Source organism: Dendrobium catenatum, unplaced genomic scaffold (assembly GCF_001605985.2).
Source record: "Dendrobium catenatum unplaced genomic scaffold, ASM160598v2 fragScaff_scaffold_1220, whole genome shotgun sequence".
Taxonomy (NCBI): Eukaryota; Viridiplantae; Streptophyta; class Magnoliopsida; order Asparagales; family Orchidaceae; genus Dendrobium; species Dendrobium catenatum.
Window position 1 is genome coordinate 4,834,672 of NW_021319682.1, and position 19,956 is coordinate 4,854,627.

The 19,956-nt window shown below is 35.7% G+C and overlaps 2 protein-coding genes across 3 annotated transcripts in view; one reads left to right on the forward strand and one right to left on the reverse strand.

The window, feature by feature from the left end:
* Positions 1-7,323, reverse strand: part of LOC110101244 (alpha/beta hydrolase domain-containing protein 17B-like) — a 16,970-nt gene extending 9,647 nt beyond the window's left edge. The window contains exon 1 of one of the 2 annotated variants that reach the window (XM_020829052.2): positions 6,770-7,321. In XM_020829052.2, coding sequence (XP_020684711.1) covers positions 6,770-7,074 — 305 coding nt within the window. In that variant the 5' untranslated portion in view covers positions 7,075-7,321. Of the gene's footprint in view, positions 1-6,769 lie in introns of both variants that reach the window. The other variant, XM_020829053.2, reaches the window with a different exon arrangement.
* A 9,280-nt stretch (positions 7,324-16,603) lies between these two features.
* LOC110101239 (auxin transport protein BIG) overlaps positions 16,604-19,956 on the forward strand; it is a 41,577-nt gene continuing 38,224 nt past the window's right edge. Inside the window, exons 1-2 of the mRNA XM_020829045.2 lie at positions 16,604-16,973; positions 17,068-17,174. Of these exons, the coding sequence (XP_020684704.1) occupies positions 16,736-16,973; positions 17,068-17,174 (345 nt within the window). The 5' untranslated portion in view covers positions 16,604-16,735. The remainder of the gene's footprint in view (positions 16,974-17,067; positions 17,175-19,956) is intronic.

The following is a 19,956-nucleotide window of genomic DNA, read 5'->3' on the forward strand; positions in this document are numbered from 1 at the left end:
TCTCTCTCTCTCTCTCTCTCTCTCTCTCTCTCTCTCTCTCTCTCTCTCTACGTGGATGAAAGGAAGCCGGCGTGCGTCGGAGATGGTTGCGGCTCAGTGGAGATCGGAGGAGGGAGACGGGATCTGCGACAGGGAAGGAGGTCGGGAGGAAGAGTCGAGCAGGAAGTCGTGTGCGAGAGAAGCGAAAGGCTTCGTTTGGGTCGGTATTTAACGACGCGAATGGGGCAGCGATCGAGAGCCGATTTCACGCAGGAAGTGCGGAGAAGTGATCGTTCGCGGCGCCGATTCAGCGGGATTCATGGATCTGACGGGATTCGAGGTATTTTTTTGTCGTTATTTTTGTCTTCCTTCGGGTATTATACGAAAGTCAACAATCTTGCATCATTAAGTATAAAAATTGATAATTGCTTCTCAATTTGTAGTTCCAAAACTACAAATTGTGTCTCTTATGCATGATATTTGGAGCACCTCAAAACTTCAAACATATCATTGCATGAATTCTTTGAAACTTGGAACTAACTTCCAAGTTCTTCCACCTTGTTTGTTGGAACATAAAACCAACACATATCCTTCCATGTATGCTAATTTGGAGCCTCCAAGAGCTCCGACCAATATCATTACATGATGGTTAAATCTTAGAAACAAATTCTAAGTCACACACCTCTTGATTGTTGAGACAAAATCAACAAAAAAATTTCTTTCCCTTTCGTGCATGACCTTTGAAGCCACTTCAAAGTTTCAAATACTTCATTGCATGTCTCCTAGCCTATCTTAGGAGCTATCACCCATCTTCTTCATGCATTGTGTTATGGATCTCTTTAAAATCCTAAATACATCATGTCATAGCTTTTTGAACTTAAAACCAAACTCTAAGTTCTTTCTTCCAATTTATTTGAACCTAAAGTTAACGATTGAACATCACGCTTAGGCTTCGGAACTAAGTCCTAGTCTTCCTTCTACATTCACATAATCTAAACTAGGTGAATGATCCTCTCTCTTTGAATACCAAATATTCAAATAATATTCATAAAATTTTGTAACTCTCAAGTTACATATCCTTCCTTCAACCCCAAAGTTGTAGGGAGTTTATCAAATTACTTATTCGTTGGAACACAAAATCAATGAATGATCTCTTAGTCTTAGGATTCAAATCCTAATTCCGCTTCTTCTAAAACTTAAAACTTGATGCAACCAAAAAAAAAAAAACTAAAGCCTACTAAGTATGCAAATAATCGCTTCCTTTCCAAATAACTTAAATAAACACAACAATAATAAAAAATATGACAAAATAAACTTAAACAAGACACAACGACACCTTACAAATTTTTGTAGTTTGAGAATAAAGATACAATGGGGTGTAAACTTGTGGAGATAATAAATAGATAGAAATTCAAGACGAATTATAAGAGGAGAAGGTGATAGGATACTAGCTCGCAGGCTAAGAAAACCCTCAGGTTTTTACTTTCAAAAAAGTCATCACATATCACACTCTTAAAACAGCCACAAAACATCACTATAAATAGAGAAAAAGAAGCCCAAAAGACGCCCAAGCAGCCGCCCAAAATAGCCAACCAGAATAGGGGAAAGCCAAGGCACAGCAGCAGGAACCGAACAGCCAAGCCAGAAAATCACGAAAGCCAAGGTACAACAACAGGAACCGAACAACCAAGGCCAGGAGAACCGGAAAAGCCAGGAAACAGCAACAGAAACTGAACAACCAAGGCCAGGGAACCGGGACAGCCACAGAAACCGAACAGCCACCAAAACTGAGAAAAGGGAGGGGGTTTGCTTACATCAATTCTCCCCTGGTGGAGATTTCTCATCTCCTAATGAGATCGAATTTGAACATCTTTTACGCGTTGACTAAACCTTATCCACTCTAAATTAAAGTCACATACTTTCTTTGAATTTTTTCTCTTTCCTGGTTAAACTGGGCCTAAAGAAGTTGCCTTCTCTTCTCGTACTTTTTTGTACACAAGCGCATTTTATGTTGAATTTTGTAAAGCTCATTCTGGATGGGATTCCTTGGGATGGGACTCATTTACCTATTGGAATTTGGTTTTCAAGGTTACTTGCTTGATCATGATTTCCCTTTGTTTTTCTTTTTTTTAAAGAAGGGAAGACTAGAACGACAACCAAAGGCTTTGATATCAATTTGATGCAACCAAAAAAAAAACTAAAGCCTACTAGGTATGCAAATAATCGCTTCCTTTTCAAATAACTTAAATAAACAGAACAACAATAAAAAACATGACAAAACAAATTTAAACAAGACATAACGACACCTTACAAATTTTTATAGTTTGAGAAGAAAGATACAATGGGGTATAAACCATGGATAGAAGAAATAGATTAGAAGACCAAGATGAATTAGAAGAAGAAGAGAGGTACAAGATTAGCTCGCAAGCTAACCTTAGGTTTTGTTTTCCAAAAATCACTATATTTCCTCTCCTAAAACTGCCACAAACAGCTCCTATAAATAGAGAAAAAGAAGCCAAAAAGACACCCAAGCAACTCCTCACCTACATCTATAGTATCATTTTATAACATCACATTTCAACATGTAGTGGTTATTAAATAATTCGCATGACAATTAATTATCTCAGTTACACTAGAAATGAACTACATGCTTGAAATCAACCACAATTGCATTAAGTATATAAAAATACTCTCATTTCATACTACAAGTTGGGTATGTCACCTAGTTACAAATATGTTCTCCTCCAATACCTCGACCCCCTTTTCTCTTATACACAACCTAAAGCACCATTTTTTTTTCTTTCAATAGGCATTCAAATAAAACACAAGAAGAAAACATTACAAGTTTACTTCAAAGAAATGTCTCCTTAAGCAATCAAAATGTCCTATTTTTTCTTTCCTGTTTCCCACTATCTACCACAATGAACTCGACTATAGTCAACTGATTTCAGCAACATAAATTTTCAGTAATTCTTCATAGTTCCAAAAACATTGATTTCAGCTAACATAACAGCAGCTTAGTATAGGTCATTATTGCTAAGAACGTTAAATTTGTCATTAAATTGGCTCATAAGGCAAGTTTTTACTTGAATTTGAATGACTAAAAAATTTTATGAACATAATAACTAGATCATCCTCAATCCTCTTAGTAACTCACAAATTCCAATTTGAATGTTTCGAACATCAACCCCACCATATCAAAGTTCTTGTACATTCACAGGAAAATCATTATTATCAAGAGATTCAAGATGGCAATGACATTACTTTCCTAGAAGAAAAGTAGTTGGGAATATGGAAGATGTCAAGGTGGGCAATGAACAGAGAGATCTTAAGAGGATCTGCCACAACAACGCTACAATGCCACCACTACCTCCCACATTCTCCATCAATAACTACGCCCTCTCCTTGAAAATGGAATATGATGTGGCGACTGAAAAAATAGTTCTTTAAAGGATCTTGCACTTGCATTTACAGTGCCACCGCTACATGCTCATGTTAATCATCAACAATGCCCCCTCCTGCGCACCCCCAGCCCATACACGCACATGCCAAAATACCCGCCACAATTTTTATTTAAAGTATTTTTTTTTTTTTTTGGGGGGGGAATTTTCTTCAGTGAGAATGCAAACTACATTTCCAACAAACCAAAAAAATCTTTTCTTTAATGATCTATAAAAAATGAAGTGCTACATTGAGGAACGTTATAATGGAAAGCAACAGATCCACCTATAAAACATTGTAGAAAGAATGGAAAAAAAAAGGTGATTTAGTAATAATATATATGGCTTTAACATCAACAATGGCCTTAGGTATCATGTTCAATAACACAACAGATATGCATACATTATTGAGCGTATTTGTCTTTGATATACATTGAAATGTGAAATGTTTTTAGCTTAGACTGGATGGTTGAAAAAAGGGTGCAGAGATAGTAGCTTGCTATCATTTACCTTAAAGAATCTATATTGGTGGATCATTATATAGGAGTTCTAAGACCTATTGGTAGCACTAGAATTTAATTATGTCTATCTTAAATGCTCGTGGCTCTGTTAGGCATGTTCACTATGGTTGGAACCAAAAATTCTATGCTAGCTCTTTCTTCATCTACAAGCAGATACTCCATATCTCTTCATTTTTGCATGTTAAATCCTAATTATGACTTTATTTAGACCATTGTATATGCTCCTAAAAATTATGATAAAGTTTCTCCTCTGAAATTTTATTATATTGTATTGATGCTAAATGGTACTCCAAATGAATTATTTGTGTGGATTGCAAAAATATCACTAATTTGAAGTATAGACCTTCGGATAGTAGTAGATTGCCTGCAAATCTCTGTTGATTTCATCCACTTCTTCAACTTGATTGGCCTTCCTTTGTTGGGTCATAGATTCATGAGGTCTAACAATAGAGAGAGTGGATTTTTAGTGCGCTTGACAGTTTTTTTGTCTCACTTTTTTTCGCTCCTATATTATGAAAATCTCTTTCCCAATGGTGGTAAAAAAATTTTGAATATGCTTCTTCTAGGGTATTCTATAGTCATTTTTTATCATTTCAATCATTACATAAAGGATACTCATAATTGAAAATTACTAGTTTCATTGAAGATTACAATGATATGAATTCCATTTTGTGGAAAGGGTTTATTTGTCAAGGTGATGATGTTCATAGCTTGGTATCAAAGTTAAGACTCATTAAAAGGTTTTAAATTGGGAAGGCTCGTGCACCTTTTCTCAGTACACTAAGAATCAAACAAGCAATGTGGTTTGGAGGTCATGGAGTATGTTGAAACCCAGCATCACGAACCTAAATAACTATAAATGACTCAGCAACAGTTGGATGATCTAAAGGCTTCAAATCTAGTGCAAGTGTACTTGGTCGTTAAAGTTGGCAATGGTCCAATAATAGTTTGGTTGTAACAACAATGGTATTGCACTAAATCAATCACTATGATTACTAATAGAGCAATAAATAGTTGTGGCAGCTAAGGAACATCTGGTGACCAAACTAAGGGGTAATGGAACAAAATAAATGAGGGTATCAGAGTGCCAATATCATGATCTAGCATGATCTCGTACTCATGCTCAGTCAATGGATGACTTGGGCTAGGATAAATCAAACTCAAGCTCAATTACAATATCAGGCTTAAGCTCAAGCACAAGTGATTAATCATCCTCCTCCTCAACAAAGGTAAGTTGATCTAGTGAGATTGGTGGGCTTAATGAGGTATGTTGGGCTTTTTGGGTCGGAAGGGCCAATGGAATAGGTGAATTGTGCAAATGAATAGGATTGTTGAGCAAGTGGAGTTTGTAGAATCTACATATGGAGGAGTGTATTGTTTGGGCAATGTAATATTTATGGTTGTGCAACAAATAACTGAATCATCATTGTCTGGAGTGTTAAGAACATCTGTTTAAGAATAGGATGAATAAGACAACTAGTGAGGTAATTGGTCAAACATAATGGTACAATAATGATAACATGAATGATGAGGAAATGCATGATCATATAGATAACAATAATGCTCTCAAACAAATAACAAGTATGATTCATCCAAATCATCAGGAGAAGGGTGTTGATCATAAATTATGATAGATATGCAGATAACATGAACTAGGATGCGGATTTTAATGATAATAAGCATCATCACAATCATCATGGATATCATATTTTGATTTATGTGTGTTATAATGCCATAGTAAAGAGGGTGATAGTTAGGGTAATTAAGTTATGGGTAAATTTAAGATGGAGGGTTTAGGATCATGAAGACATATGAATGAAAATTCTTGTGATAATTTTAGAAGCAAGCCACTAGTGTTTCAATACCTAGTGATAGTTGTAACTGAGTTGATACGTGTTCATCTTAATCTTATCTTTTAATGGAAATGAGCTTGAAAGGAAGGGGAAGGAGAAGAGTAGCATAAGAGAAAGGAGAGAGGGGTCATGATTGAGAGAAAAGGAAGAGAGGAAAAAGGTAGGGGAAACTTAGAGGAAAACTAAAAGGAGAATTTTGGCTATACAGGGATGCATGAAGGACTAAAGGTGATGTGGAGTTTTTAAAGGGTTGGAAATCTTTTAATCCTAATTTCATGAAGAATGGTTTTCAGTATGCTAAAGGAAGGGGGTAGTCAATCATAACAAAGAAAATTTATGGATAGAGTTTTTTTGGGTTTGGCATGAATTCCAAATGATAGAGGCAAGAATATCAAGGCAGATATCAATAAAATAGGTGATTGTGGGAATTCAACTCTGATACCATAATGAGGAAGCATAACTATTTGATCTTGATGACATCTTAACAGAGAGAAAATAATCAGTCTAGGTAGAGAGGCAAAAGAATGAGAGGGATAGATTGCACCAAGCCATAAGAGAGAAACCAAGGAAAAAAGGAGATCAAAAGAAAAAATCGAGCTTTCGGAGAGTATCAAGCAATCTAGCTTCGACATTCAATCAAAATGTCATATGATGGAAGATACAAGCCTTTAATACCTTTACAAAGACTAAGGATTCATGACACAAAAACTAGCATACCCATGACTAAATAAAGATCGACCACTATAAAATAAGCATGAAATAAAGTATAAATGGGGCATGAACATGATATAATACGTCGAGTTATGACTGCATAAGCGTTGACAATCATGTTGTGCTATGTATAATACTGAATTTTCAAGAGGAAATAAATAGGGGTTAGAAAAAAAGACAGATCATAGAGCGAAATAGTTTAAGTTTAAACAACTTTAAGAAAATAATAATAATACGAAATTTAAAAGCTTATAAAAGAGTTCACCCCATCACGTTGACACGGAGATGAACGCTCAATTCGGTCAATAGATCATAGAGCTGACCGAGGTCCGCTGCATTGCCGTGAGAATATAGAAGTGTGAGCACGGCCGACGGGTTCCTCACGTACATGGCAATGATTTCGTTCCCCCTTCTCGTGCGCAGCCGCCATACCTCGACGTTGGCCCTCCTCGGTACCCCAGTCATTACCAGCCGCCCTGCCTGCTCATCCTCCACCACCACGCCGTACGACGGCGGACTCGGTGGGAAGAAGGCAAACTTAGCCGCCATCGCTGAAGTCACGCCCCCCATCTTCTTCACTCCTCCCTTCTCAGATCAAAACTGGGAGGCAAAGACCGCGTCGAAACCTCCGTTTCCACATCGAATCCGATACAAGGGCTAGGGCATCAAGCAAGGACCTAGGTATCGAAACTCGCCCTACGTCGGAAGAGAAAGAGATTTTTAGAAAGCGGAGGTGGAAGCAAAGCCGCTGCGACGCTGCGGGAGCCCGAGCGACACAATAAAAGCAGTATTAAAGGACTTCAGGAATGTGAACTTCATCTTCTTCCTTTAGTTTATTCAAAATTTAATAAATATTTTTTTTTATTTAAATGCATATATCAAAAGTATCCACATATCTATTATTTAAATGAACACATTGACCAAAAATAATTCATATAATTGATCCCATATAATGAGATAAAAATTTATTATTATTTTTATTATTATTATTATATACTTTATTTTAAAACTATATACAATTTATTTTCAGTCCCTTGAGTGTGGTCTTGAGAATTTAAACATAGGTTTAGATTGAATAGATTTGTTGGGGAGTGATGATTGATCAATTAATAATTATTTATCTAATTTTTTTTATCAAATGCTTCACATAAATGAGAGCTCAGCCCATATGAAGTTTCATTATTTAATTAGGATATGTGACTTTTATACTCACTTTAACAATAAAATTTGAAAAAAAAAACATGCTCTTTATTTATTTTCTTTTAAAATACACCTAAAATTTTCCTCATGACCAAAATAACTCTGGCAATGACTCCATACTACTCTTTTAAGTTTGTCGCAATCAAAATTGATTCAAATGTGATTCGAATAAGAATTTATTAAAATTTAGATCATATGCAATAATTTTTCAATTCATACTCAAATATAATGGGATTTGATTCAAATACAGGTCCTATAGTATTCAAATAAAGTTCATACATGTTTGTAAATTTTTTGGACATTATTAAATAATATCTCAATCTAAATTGTTATAACATAATTTATTATAAAGTAGACACAATATAACATAAAATCATAATGATAAATGTCACATTAAATTAAAGTAGCTATAGCATTCTTGCTGTAACAATTTGAGTACAATGACCAAAGTGAGAGTGAGTGTGAAATAATAAAATTAAATTTTGCTCAAATGTTGCTCAATTCTTAACCAACTTTGTATTTGTTGGTTGATTAATGTTCCATCATAGACTGAATATTGCCTAATTTTCTTCTAAGTTTAATGGTTAGAGTGCAAATGTAGAACATTGTGAAATATAGAAATTTACCAAAATGTATAATATAACCTTGAACGGCTAGTTGGAGATAGAGATAGGACTTCACTCGGTAACCATTACTTACCAATAACAATCATTGAATCCGAATAAGATGATAAATATAGGATGGTTCAAGTAACTTCTTTCTCCAAAATTCACTTATATAATACTCAAGCATCCCTTCAAATCCTAAGGGTATTTTGGTCAAAATAATTTTTTTTGAAAATTTTCTTCAAAAAATCAAACAATGAATATACCTCTCAAATTTGGGCATTATAGGGAAAATATAGTGAAATTTTCAACCATCATCCTTTGCCACATAACCAATACCTATCCTCCATAGGCAATATTAATTATTATTTAATTTCCAATTATTAATTGAGATATCTAAATTATTTTAACTTGTAAGAATAATTCAAATTTTTTTGTGATTTCATTTTTTATATAAGTTAAAGGCATTTGAAAATATGTCATAATTGAACCCTGAGCGGTTTCATAATCTCAAATATCTGCAAAATCAGTTTACTATCAACCTTATTGAACATATCTCCCACAATATCTGCAATTATACAATTGATATTCAAAATGATGCTCATTTTAATTCATTCAGGATGATACCTCACAAAATAGTCAATATAATTAAGCAAGAATATAGAGACCGTATTTGATTTTTTTTTTTTCAAATATGATTACACCAACAGAACAAAACTGTGAGGTTGTTAGGCCAAAGCAAGCAATATCTCAATAGTTAAGAGTTTGGACAGTTACAAATGTCACGTCCTTATTGGAGAGAGATGGTTTGAGAACAAATCTTGGAGATACATATGACAAACAGTTATTGAAAGTTAGTTTTTTTTTTTTTGCTTTACATTTTATAGTTGTTCAACCACTGCACTGAAAAGGTAATAAGAGCATAACATTTATTCAATTTAATTAAATAATAATACTTAACTAGGGTTGTCAAGAACTGACCCGACCTGAAAAAATCGGGTTCGGGTCAACCCGTTAAAGAAACGGGTCGAGTTCGGGTGTAAATTATAGACTTGTATAGCAATCGGGTCGAGTTCGGGTCAACCCGTTAAACCGATGCTGACCCACGTTACCGACTCGCATTAAGGTTTTTTAAAAACTTAACAAGCCTTTAGGCTTTAGCGACTCGAGTCGTCGAGCAGATCATCGGAGGGCTGTCATTTTAGGGTTTTTTAGTAAGGGTTTCTCACTTTCTCTTTCAGTCTTTCTCAGTTCTCTCGCAGTCTTACTTCCTCCAGGCCGCAGCTCATAGCCTCACAGGTTCGCAGTTCGTACCTTCCGTCCTTCGACCATGGTCTGTAAGACTGTAATCAGTAAACTCAAGATTCATAAATAAATTTGGTTTCAATTTTTTTAGAAGTCATTTGCTGAGTTTCGAACCTTTCGGTTTCTGATCTACTCTTCCTTTATTTCACACTTTATCAGTCTGGATTTTAAAGTGAAGTTGAAATGCATTTCAACATTTGTAGATTAGGGTTTGTTGTTTTTGTGTCTACCACCAACTGGCAACTGAACCATTGCAGACTTGCAATCTTGTTGTTTATCATATTCTTGAGTTTTAACTTTTGAGTCTTTTGAGTTTTGACATCTAATATGTTAGCCACTCGGCCTGCCGTCTGCGGCTCACTAGGTCAGGACTCGAGAGATTAGGTTTTTATTTTTCTTTTGCCATTATAGAAATACTGAAATACTCATGTTTAGTGTAAATTTGTGATTTATTAAGTTATTATGTTGGACTTGGACTATTGGTGTTAAATTGATTTCATTTTTCTTTTTCCATTACGAATCATGAATATATGATCGGCCTGTGATAGTAATCCAGTTAGGCTTTGAGCATTTGAGAATGTGTTAGTGTACTAATGTGGTTCTGTTTCCATGTTATTTGTTGTCAAATTATAAAGCCGCTCTAATGTTATTGTGCTAGACTGCTAGTACATAGTTCTATTTCAATTCTAAACTACAATATTTTTGATGTACCATATTAAATTATTAGTTTTTTACTAAACTAATACTATTACTTGTGTAGTAGATTATGTGTTTGGTGAATAAATATTTAAATATTTGGTAAATGTGTGCATTTTTTTGTGTTTAGATAAAGGGTTCTAATACAGATGTTGACAGTAATTCTTCCGAGCAAAATGAGCAAGAGCCTATTGATAATGACGTAGAATGTGACAGTGATGAGTATAACAATGTGAATGTGGGTGAGGTTGGTGATAATGCAATTCGAAATGAAGGGAAAAAAAATAAGAGGTTGACCTTTAATGTTTGTGGACACTATGAAATGTTGCCACTTGGTAAAGATGGAAAACAATGTTGCAAATGTAAGAAATGTGGGGCCACTTACCTGTCTGATAGTAAAAATGATACAAGTAATCTGAGACGTTACATTCATAACTGTAAGAAGCGGGACTCCCATGATATTGATCAACTTATTCTTCAAAGTAACACAAGAACTTCTATTTCTATGGTTGAAAATAAGTTTGATTATCATGAATTCCGTAGCTTGTTTAATGCATGCATAGTTATGCATGACCTACATTTTCAGTGTGTGGAATGGTCTGGTGTTAGATCATTACTTAGATACTTGCGTCATGATTTGCAGATTGTATCTAGAAATACTGCACGAAATGCTGTAAGAAAATGTTCATTAAGGAGAAAGCACATATACAAGCCCTTCTATGTAGTTGTAAAAGTAGAGTATCTTTAACTTCTGATTTGTGGACTTCCATTAATATTGATGGTTTTATTTGCTTGACTACACATTTTATTGACAATAATTGGTTGTTATATAAGAAGATTATAAGTTTTGATTTTATGACACCCCCTCATAATGGCTTAGCATTATTTGAGAAACTTCAACAGCTTTTGATTGATTGGAAACTTGATAGTAAGCATTTTAACATTACTTTAGATAATGCTTCAACTATATTGTATCAGTTGATTTTTTGCGAAATCATTTGAATTTGCAAAATACACTTATATGCAATGGTGAATTCTTCCATATGTGATGTTGCGCATATATAGTAAATCTTATAGTGCATGAAGGTTTGAAGGAGATAGATTCCTCTGTTATTAAGGATAAGTTGTCCACTCTTTATTCATCATATTCAATCGTAGAAGACCAACCATCAACAACCACTGTATCTCAATCATCTCAAGCTTTATGAGAAACTCCATCAAGTAGTCATTCAACTACATCATTTAATCACAATTTATGTAGGTATAATTCCGCATCTTACATTCTATTAGCATATTATGTTATGTCAACTTATCAAACATAACTAAAACAAATAATATAGGATTTTGATTCATTCGAGGTGGAGGTAACTATGCCAAGAAAATCAGAGCTTGAGATGTATTTGGATGAACCAAAGCTGGATAGGAATAGTGAGTTAGACATTTTGCAATATTGAAAAGTAAATCGATTCAGATTTCCTCAGGTCTCAATAATGTCTGTTGATGTTTTGTGCATTCCAATCTCTACTGTTATATAGGAAAGTGCTTTTAGCAATGATGGTAGACTTCTAGACCAATATAAAAGTGCGTTGAAACATGATATTGTAGAAGCATTGGTTTGTACAAAAGATTGGATGTACAGTGATCAAGGTAATTAATTTGTCATACTACACACTACATGGATGGTTCAATTTTTTTAAAAATTTATATTTCAACTAAATTGTTGTTTTGTTAATATATATAAAAGACACGGAGCTTGATGTCATGACATAAAACATTATTGGCTTAGATTTGGAGATAAATCAAATGGGAGATGTGAATGTGTCAGTAAATTAAGCAGCCTAAAAACTAATGTTAGTTCAAATTTTGCATCTGTATTGACTGAAATGAGCAGCTATTGTGCAGCAGCTACTTCTGGCTTTGGGCTTTCTTTTCCTGTCTTGTTACAAATACTTTTCTGAACTTCTAATGGATGGTTGCTCTTGTTGTTGTTGTTGCCATGATAGCAGCTATGACTGTTGTGCACTGTGCAGCAGCAGCTTCTGGACCTGGTTGTGGGCTTTTGTTTCATGTTTTGTTACTATGTATTTTTATGGTTGCCTTGTTGTTTTCTCTAGACATCGTGCTGGACATTGTGGCATTGTGATGGTCCTGCTGGATAGTTTTCTTTTGGACATTATCACTATGATTATGTGACTTTATTTCTGGACATTATAATTCAGGTTTAATGTTTTGTGGCATTATCACTATGATGACAACACTTGTCTAATTGTCTGCCACTTAAATATTCGACTGCAAGCCTGCAGTAGTGCAGCTTGCATTTTCTAGTTGCTCATTTGATATTGTCTTATGAAATTCTGTTCAATGTTGATGGCAGTTTTTTTTTTTTTATAATATGGCAATGATGAAGAACTTTATGAATTTATAGAATAGTTGCAATAAACAAATAAAAATATTTTACAACCATGTTACAAATTGAGGAAATAATATTTATTTGATTTGAGCATATATTATTTCACTGAATAGATACTAAAAATATAAAATATGTATTCCCAATTTATAATCTTGGAGAGCAAATTTTTAAAATTGTTGCAGACTTGCAGATGATGTTTCTTCAATTTTCACTAGGTTCATTTTGAGCGTAAGACCTGAGTTGGTGAGCCCTAACGCATTCAAGACCTTGACTGAGTTGACTCCTTCAGCTTGTGGCTTTTAATTATTTTTTGTTGCAGGTTCATTGATTATGCTGACTGCTAAGATGTTCATTATTCAAAATTCAGATTAGATGAATGAGTGAATGACAAAGAAGCTAACTACTTGAGGAACAATATTTGTAAATTGTATTTTGTAATGTATCAATTATCAAAGAGATTATAAATGTAACAGCTAGAGCGACTATTGTAGTTTTTTTTTTTATATTTTTAAATTTGATAAATTAATTAAAATTTAATTATATACAATTATTATTTCATTGCATTTTGAATTTATTAATTTAGTTAATATCTCTATTTTTTTATTTGGGTTGGCGGGTAAGGTCAACCTGACCCATGTTTAGGTCAACCCGTTTACCAAGTGGACCAGACTAACTAAACAGGTTGGGTTCAGGTCAACCCGTTTAGCTTCAGGTTAGTTTGGGTTCGACCTGAATCCGACCTGAAAACCCGAATTAATAGCCCTATACTTAGCTAGATAAATAAATTGAATTTCAAATCATATCACATAATAATTCATATCAAATATCTTGATCTCAGACAAAATCTCAAAAGATTTTGGCCTCTTATAACTCTCTTTTATATTTATAGCAGCATAATATGTTTGTAGACATAAGAATATAGCTTTATAATTATCAAAACAAATCTTATAGGCCCACATATATCACTCCTCTCTCATCTCATCTCTTCCTTCTATCTCTATAGCTTTTTTAGATAGAGAAGCTCTAGGATGGCTAGAGGGGGTGGCCTTAGGTCATCTCCTCCAAATGGGGGAAGAGGCGGAGGTAGGCGGGACTACTGGCAAAACAACTATTGGCACCTCCTAAGGCTCAGGATCCTGTTTATAGGGATTCTTGGAATGAGGTGGTGGCAAAATCTCAAGACATTATTCGACGAGGTAAGGAGGAGGCGGGCAAGAAGATGTAGCTTCAATGCTCGCAAGGTCCTACCAACTATGTCAATCGACAAGATGGTAGCATTAAGCCCACCTCTATGGATTCCGTCTGCTCGCAAGGTGAGATATCTCAGCCCGTTCATCATTCAGGTCGCGAACCTGCACAACCCAGTCAGTCCACGCAAGGTGCGATCCCTTTGCATGATGCGGATGTTCAACTCACCTAGCCCAGCCATTCAATTGTTTCAGTTACTCCGAGCGATTGCAGCTCCGGTGGCGAATCAGACGAGCATGAAGACGAGATAGAGGAGTCGGATGTTGTCTGTGATCTGAATTCCGAAATGGAAGATGATCAGCACGTTGAGGATCGATCAGATGATTCAATGGGGTTGGTTAGGCAACTCGATCCTCCTCCCGGTTGCTCCGCTCCCTCCCTGCAAGCTGGGACGGCCAAATGCGTCCAGTTGGCTCCTATTAAGGATTGTCTGTGGAGAAGTCACCCATATGCAGGCGTGTAAATCCCATGGATTCCTCCCCCATTCAACATTTTGCCAATGGAATGCACCCTCCAAGTGTTTGTGTTAATGTCGCCGAGTGCCCCGACTCCAATTCACGAAGTTGGATAAAATGCCAAGTGAAGGCTTCTTAGCCAAAGATGGCATGTCCATGGAGCCGGAAGTGGAAGCTGTGCATGAAAATATTGCTAAATTGGATAGAGCATTGGTGGCTAAGCTCATGGGAAGGAGGGTTGCATCTCCCTTCCTTCTTGGTGAACTAAAACATAGGTAGTATCATTTTGTGGAATTCAACATTATTACTATAGCTCCAAACTCTTATATATATATTTTTCCAAAGCATAGAGGATAGGGATGAATTGCTCATGAGTGGGTCGTGGATCATAGGAGGGAACATCATTGGTATGGACAAGTGGTCTCCTACCTCTTCTCTTGATTCTCTTCATGGGCTTCACTCTCCCATTTGGACATGTCTTTCACATTTTCCTCTCATGTACTGGGATAAGAACAACATCACTCGACTTGCCAATATGCTTGGAGAACCTTTGTGGATGGACTCACATACGAGTACTTGGAGAAGATTATCCTATGCAAGGATTTGTGTTAGGATTTATCTCTCTCAAAAGCTTCAAGTTGGGGTTTGGATCAATGGGCTCCGTGGATTATTTTTTCAAAAAGTCGAATATGAAGGGCTTACAAACTTTTTTGCTTCGACTGTGTCTAATTGGGCATGTCAATGCTGCTTGCCTTTCCAAGGCTCCAACCTGTGCTCCTCAATCCCCCCCAATGCAATCGTCGCCGCTAACCAAGGTGCACGCCACAACCGAGAATGCTACCCAAGCACCCTCCCCTCCTATGGAGTCGAAGCATATTGCTGTTGAAGAGGCTTCTCTTAATGAGAACAAGGAATAATCCTCCCTTGGAGCTTGGAACCTAGTCACCCAGAGAAGAAAAGGAAAATCGAGGGCTCCTAAAGATCATGGCACTTGTCCACCAGCCGATCCCCCTATCCTTTTTTTTTTTTGGCCGAGAAGTTACAACAAATGAAAGATACTTCTAATAGGATTGTGAACTTTCGCAATCAACAAGAAGAGTTTCCAAGTCTCGCTTCTATATTGAGCTCCTTCGACTTGGGCCTGTATGTGCTTTGGACACCTCCCCTAGGAAGAGGAAGAAGATTTCAACAGATTTCACAGGCGGGGATTTGGGCCCCTTAAGTGCTGAATGAGTGATCTCTTGTCATTGGTTTGTATTATTATTTTTTTCATAATGCAAACTAATGAAAGAGTCCTCCTCCTCATTTGAGGGGTTTCTTTTTCTTTTGTTTTTGTTCGTGGCTTGATTTGGGGTGCTTTTCATGTGTATCCCTTCATCTTTTGCCTTTGGGAAGTAAAATTTTATTCCTCTCATGTTTGTTTCTCTTCGTGTAACTTTCTTTTTACTTCAATATAATTGTGTTTGTTAAAAAAAAACCATTAAAACATTTATTTTCATCAAATTTATAATTTAGTAATGGATGATTCCATTTGTTGGAGAAAAAAGGTACTCCTTGGGATCTTTTATAATTTCTTTTTATTTTATTCTATTTTATTTATATTTTGACATAATATATATATATATTAGTTGTTTTTAAAAAAATACTAAAAATAGAACAAAATCATTGTACATATTTTTAAATATTAAATGTTTTTTTTTTAAAATATAAAACATGTAAACAATTTTTAAATAAATAATTTTTTTTGAATAGGGTATCTATTCGCTGCCACTCCAAATGGAGCGTTTGGCGGCATAACTAATCCTTCAGCGAAACTTAGCGAGGCCACCCACCGGCATTGGGTCTACACTTCCTTCTGAAGAGGCGAAGCATTAGTAGGGGGTATTCAAAACTAGGATGAGGGTTCTCAATCTTGCTTGCCCACCGACTACCCTATGGCTTCGTTTGGGACAGTTTTTTATTAATTTCTAAAATGGAGTTTTAGTACAAAATTTTTTATTTTCTACTAAAATTTCGTTTTAAAAAGCAATAAAAAAGTCGTCCCGAACGAAGCCTAATTCTATGTGGATTAAGTAAATATGCAAAAAAATTAAATTAAATTAAATTAACATATATAAAAAATACCATGGCTTCTTGGGCTAAAAGCCAACCGACTTAGATGATGTATAAAGGTCGCGGTGAAGAATTTCTCTTCGAACTGTCGTTTCCCCCTTTCTCTCCATTTCTCCTGGCACAGTCACAGCCACGGTTCTGTACAAAACCCTCCCAGGGACTGATATCGCCGCTCTGTATGTTCTGATCGATCTTTCTCCATGGCGGAAATCACCAGGCTCCTCGAGATCCTTAGCGAGACGAGGCCCCCAAGGTTTTCTCAGAAGTTGCTCTCTGGTGCTGCGCGGCCAGGCCTGAAAGCAATCCTTTCTATACTGGAAGAGGGAATCAGAGTCGCCGATCAAGGTCGTTTGGTCTTGCAGAGCTGGAGTCGGCCACAGATCGAAGCCGTCATATCGGTGGCCGAGGTGATCGTCGCAGCAAGCCTTTCCATCTCAGGTGTGGCTTCGCCAATGTTACCTGAAATATTTGGTTCGAAGCAAGATTAGCTTAGGGAAATTTACTAAAGATATTTTCATTTGCTTTTGAACAGTTGAGCAACAGGATTTGTTGCTTGTAGCGATCGCCCAGAAATCTTTAGAACTATGTCTTTGTTCTCTGGAGAAGTTTTCGTTTGATGGAGGTGATTTCAGTTTGCAGGTTTGAGGCTTTCTTACTTCTATATGTTTCAGTTTACGTTATTGTTTTTTTGGTTAGAATTCTATAGTCTATCATTGTTCAGACATGGTAGCTCCTTTCTTAAACCATAATCGGCCATCTGCTTATAGATTATATTCCATTCACCCAAAGCAATGCTACGGATCAATCTCCGCCAAACATCCATTTTTGTAACTACGTATGTTTCCAGGGAGGTATTAATGGCTTTGTGGTGGCATAATATGCTCGAAATCACCCACATATAAGTATTTTGGAGCTTGAACATACCTTCTAAGATATGTAGCCATTTGCTTATAATATTTTCACGTCGCATACGAATGTCCCAATCGATAATTGAACACTGTTAAATTAGAAATGTCAAATATGCACAAAATAAAATTTTTCTTTCTTCCTATAGGCACAAAATAAAATTTTTACTTCTTTTCTCTTTTTCTGTTCTTCCTCCCCTGATTCTTCTTTCTTCTTCCCTAATTCCCTTACTCTTCTCCCTAACTTCTTAGATTTCTTCTTCCTACTTCTTCCCCCTCCCTTCCCTACACCATACTTCTCCCTACTTCAACCGGCCAACAGCACACCCTGCACCTACCCATCCTCCAGCACACCCGCTCCTACCCGAGCTCCGTCTCCCAGCGAATCTAGCACTCCATCCTTCACACTCAAGAGCAAGCGAAGGAATGAGCCATTTTGATGGTAGGGAATGAAATGGAATTAAAATAACCTAAGGCATTTGAAATGCCTCAACTACCCCTTCCCAAAGCCTTGCAATTTGCATGCAAGCCACCTATTCCACCCTACCTACAGTAAAATATTTATTTAAACAGTAATCTCTTTTTTTTTTTAAACTAATGAAAAAATGCAAATGGGATTTAATTCCCTAATTCCAATTCTACGCAATTTGACAAATAGTTTTGTATGTAAAATTGCTTCATTCAACATATAGAATATGATGACATTAAATTTGCATAATTTCGTGAAAGTTGGGATTTCAAGGTATTTTTAAATTGATCAAAATGTCCCGTATATTTGATCAAATTTGGGTTTTACAGGGATAAACATTACACTATCTTAGATTATTAGGTTTGGGTGATTATTAGTAGATAAGCGTTAAAAATTTAATTAAATATAATACTCATTGTAAATCCACTAGCACCTATTGCCTGAATGCGGGGAAAAGCTGAAATTGCTCTACTAGATTAATTTGCTGCACCATTTTATTAAAACCTTAAAAAAAAATTATTATCTAATTTAAATTTATAAGTACCATTATGCGTAATTATTTATATATTATTCTGTATATCTAAACAATCAGAATAAAATGTTGAATTTCATGAAATAATTAAAAAATATTGAAACATGCAAAAAGTGGGTTGTGATTTTAGGAGAAATTTTCATCTCATCTTTTTGAAAATTTGAGTACAATTTATATCACAGTAGATTCGTTAGAACATCACAATAATCCTAATATTTCTCCTCAAAACCCAGCTCCAACCTCTCCTTTACCTTTGGTTCTCTCACTATACAATATTTGTTTGTGACCGGAGCAATGAAGGAATGAAATAAATGATCAGTGCATTAATGCTTATGGTTTTATTATGTAAGTAGTATAATTATTATAACATTTGATGCTAACCATCACAGTCTTATAATGCTTCCATCTTTGGCTGTAATCATAGATAAGTGGAAAAAGGTATTGGAATGCTACAACGCATTAGTTAGGTGAACAATATTATAATTATTTAAACAGTAACCTTAAAACTAATATTTGGACTCCTCATTTTGCTTGTTGATAATGCTGATTTTTTTATATAGGAATTTTTCGTAGTGAGGAAAATGAAAGCACTGTTGTAGCAAATATTTCATCTTTTTATCCTCTTGAGAATTCATTATCTTCTTTTTCATTGGTGGTTTAATTGCATTTGTTCCCACGATGCTAAGTTTTTTCCTTTCAAATTATGTACCACCAACTTGGTTAGATAGTTTGTTGAATTTCCAAAAAATTGAAAAAAATTCTATATGTGAATTCAATCAAGGAAATCCTCAATATGTAAAAGTCTGTAAAAAGTGAACAAGTGATGGGGACATCCGATTTCGACATGTGTACCATCGTCGGAGGCACCGTTCGACGGCCATGATTCAGAGTCTTTATTTTTGATGTTTTATTTAATTCATGTCATTTATATTTCTTGTCTTTTCCTTTTGTACCCCTATGAGGGAAGTAGTGTTTGATGTTGCCCAAGGGCATTGTAGTCTTTTATTTTCCGTATGCTTGTTGAGCCTATATAAAGGCTTGGTCTTTGTATTTTGAATTATTGATGAATGAAATGAAAATTACTCCCTTTTGTTCTCTTTGTGAGTGCATGATAAGATCTCTTAGTGAGTTATTCCTTTGAGATCTCTTGGTGAGTTATCTAGTTTATTTTGTGTTTATTCGTTCACCTTCTCTCTCTCATTATAAGCTCCTCAAAATCCTCTCTCCCCAAACCCTAGCCGCCGGTTCCCCCACCTTGGATCTTGCCGCCGGCCACCTCCACCATCCCGGCCGACCACCTCCCGCCGCCCCTCCCCTTCCGGCCAACTCCCCTCCCTCATCCCATGTGATTTTGAAATTTAGAATTCAAATTTTGAATTCTTTCCAAATTTGGAATTCCAAATTAGGAAAGTTTGCATGATTGATTCAATTTCAATTTATTTTAATTTTGGAGTTTTCAAATACTTATCCACGTCATCCACCTAAGTTTGGAAACTCTTCCCCCTCTCTCCCCAA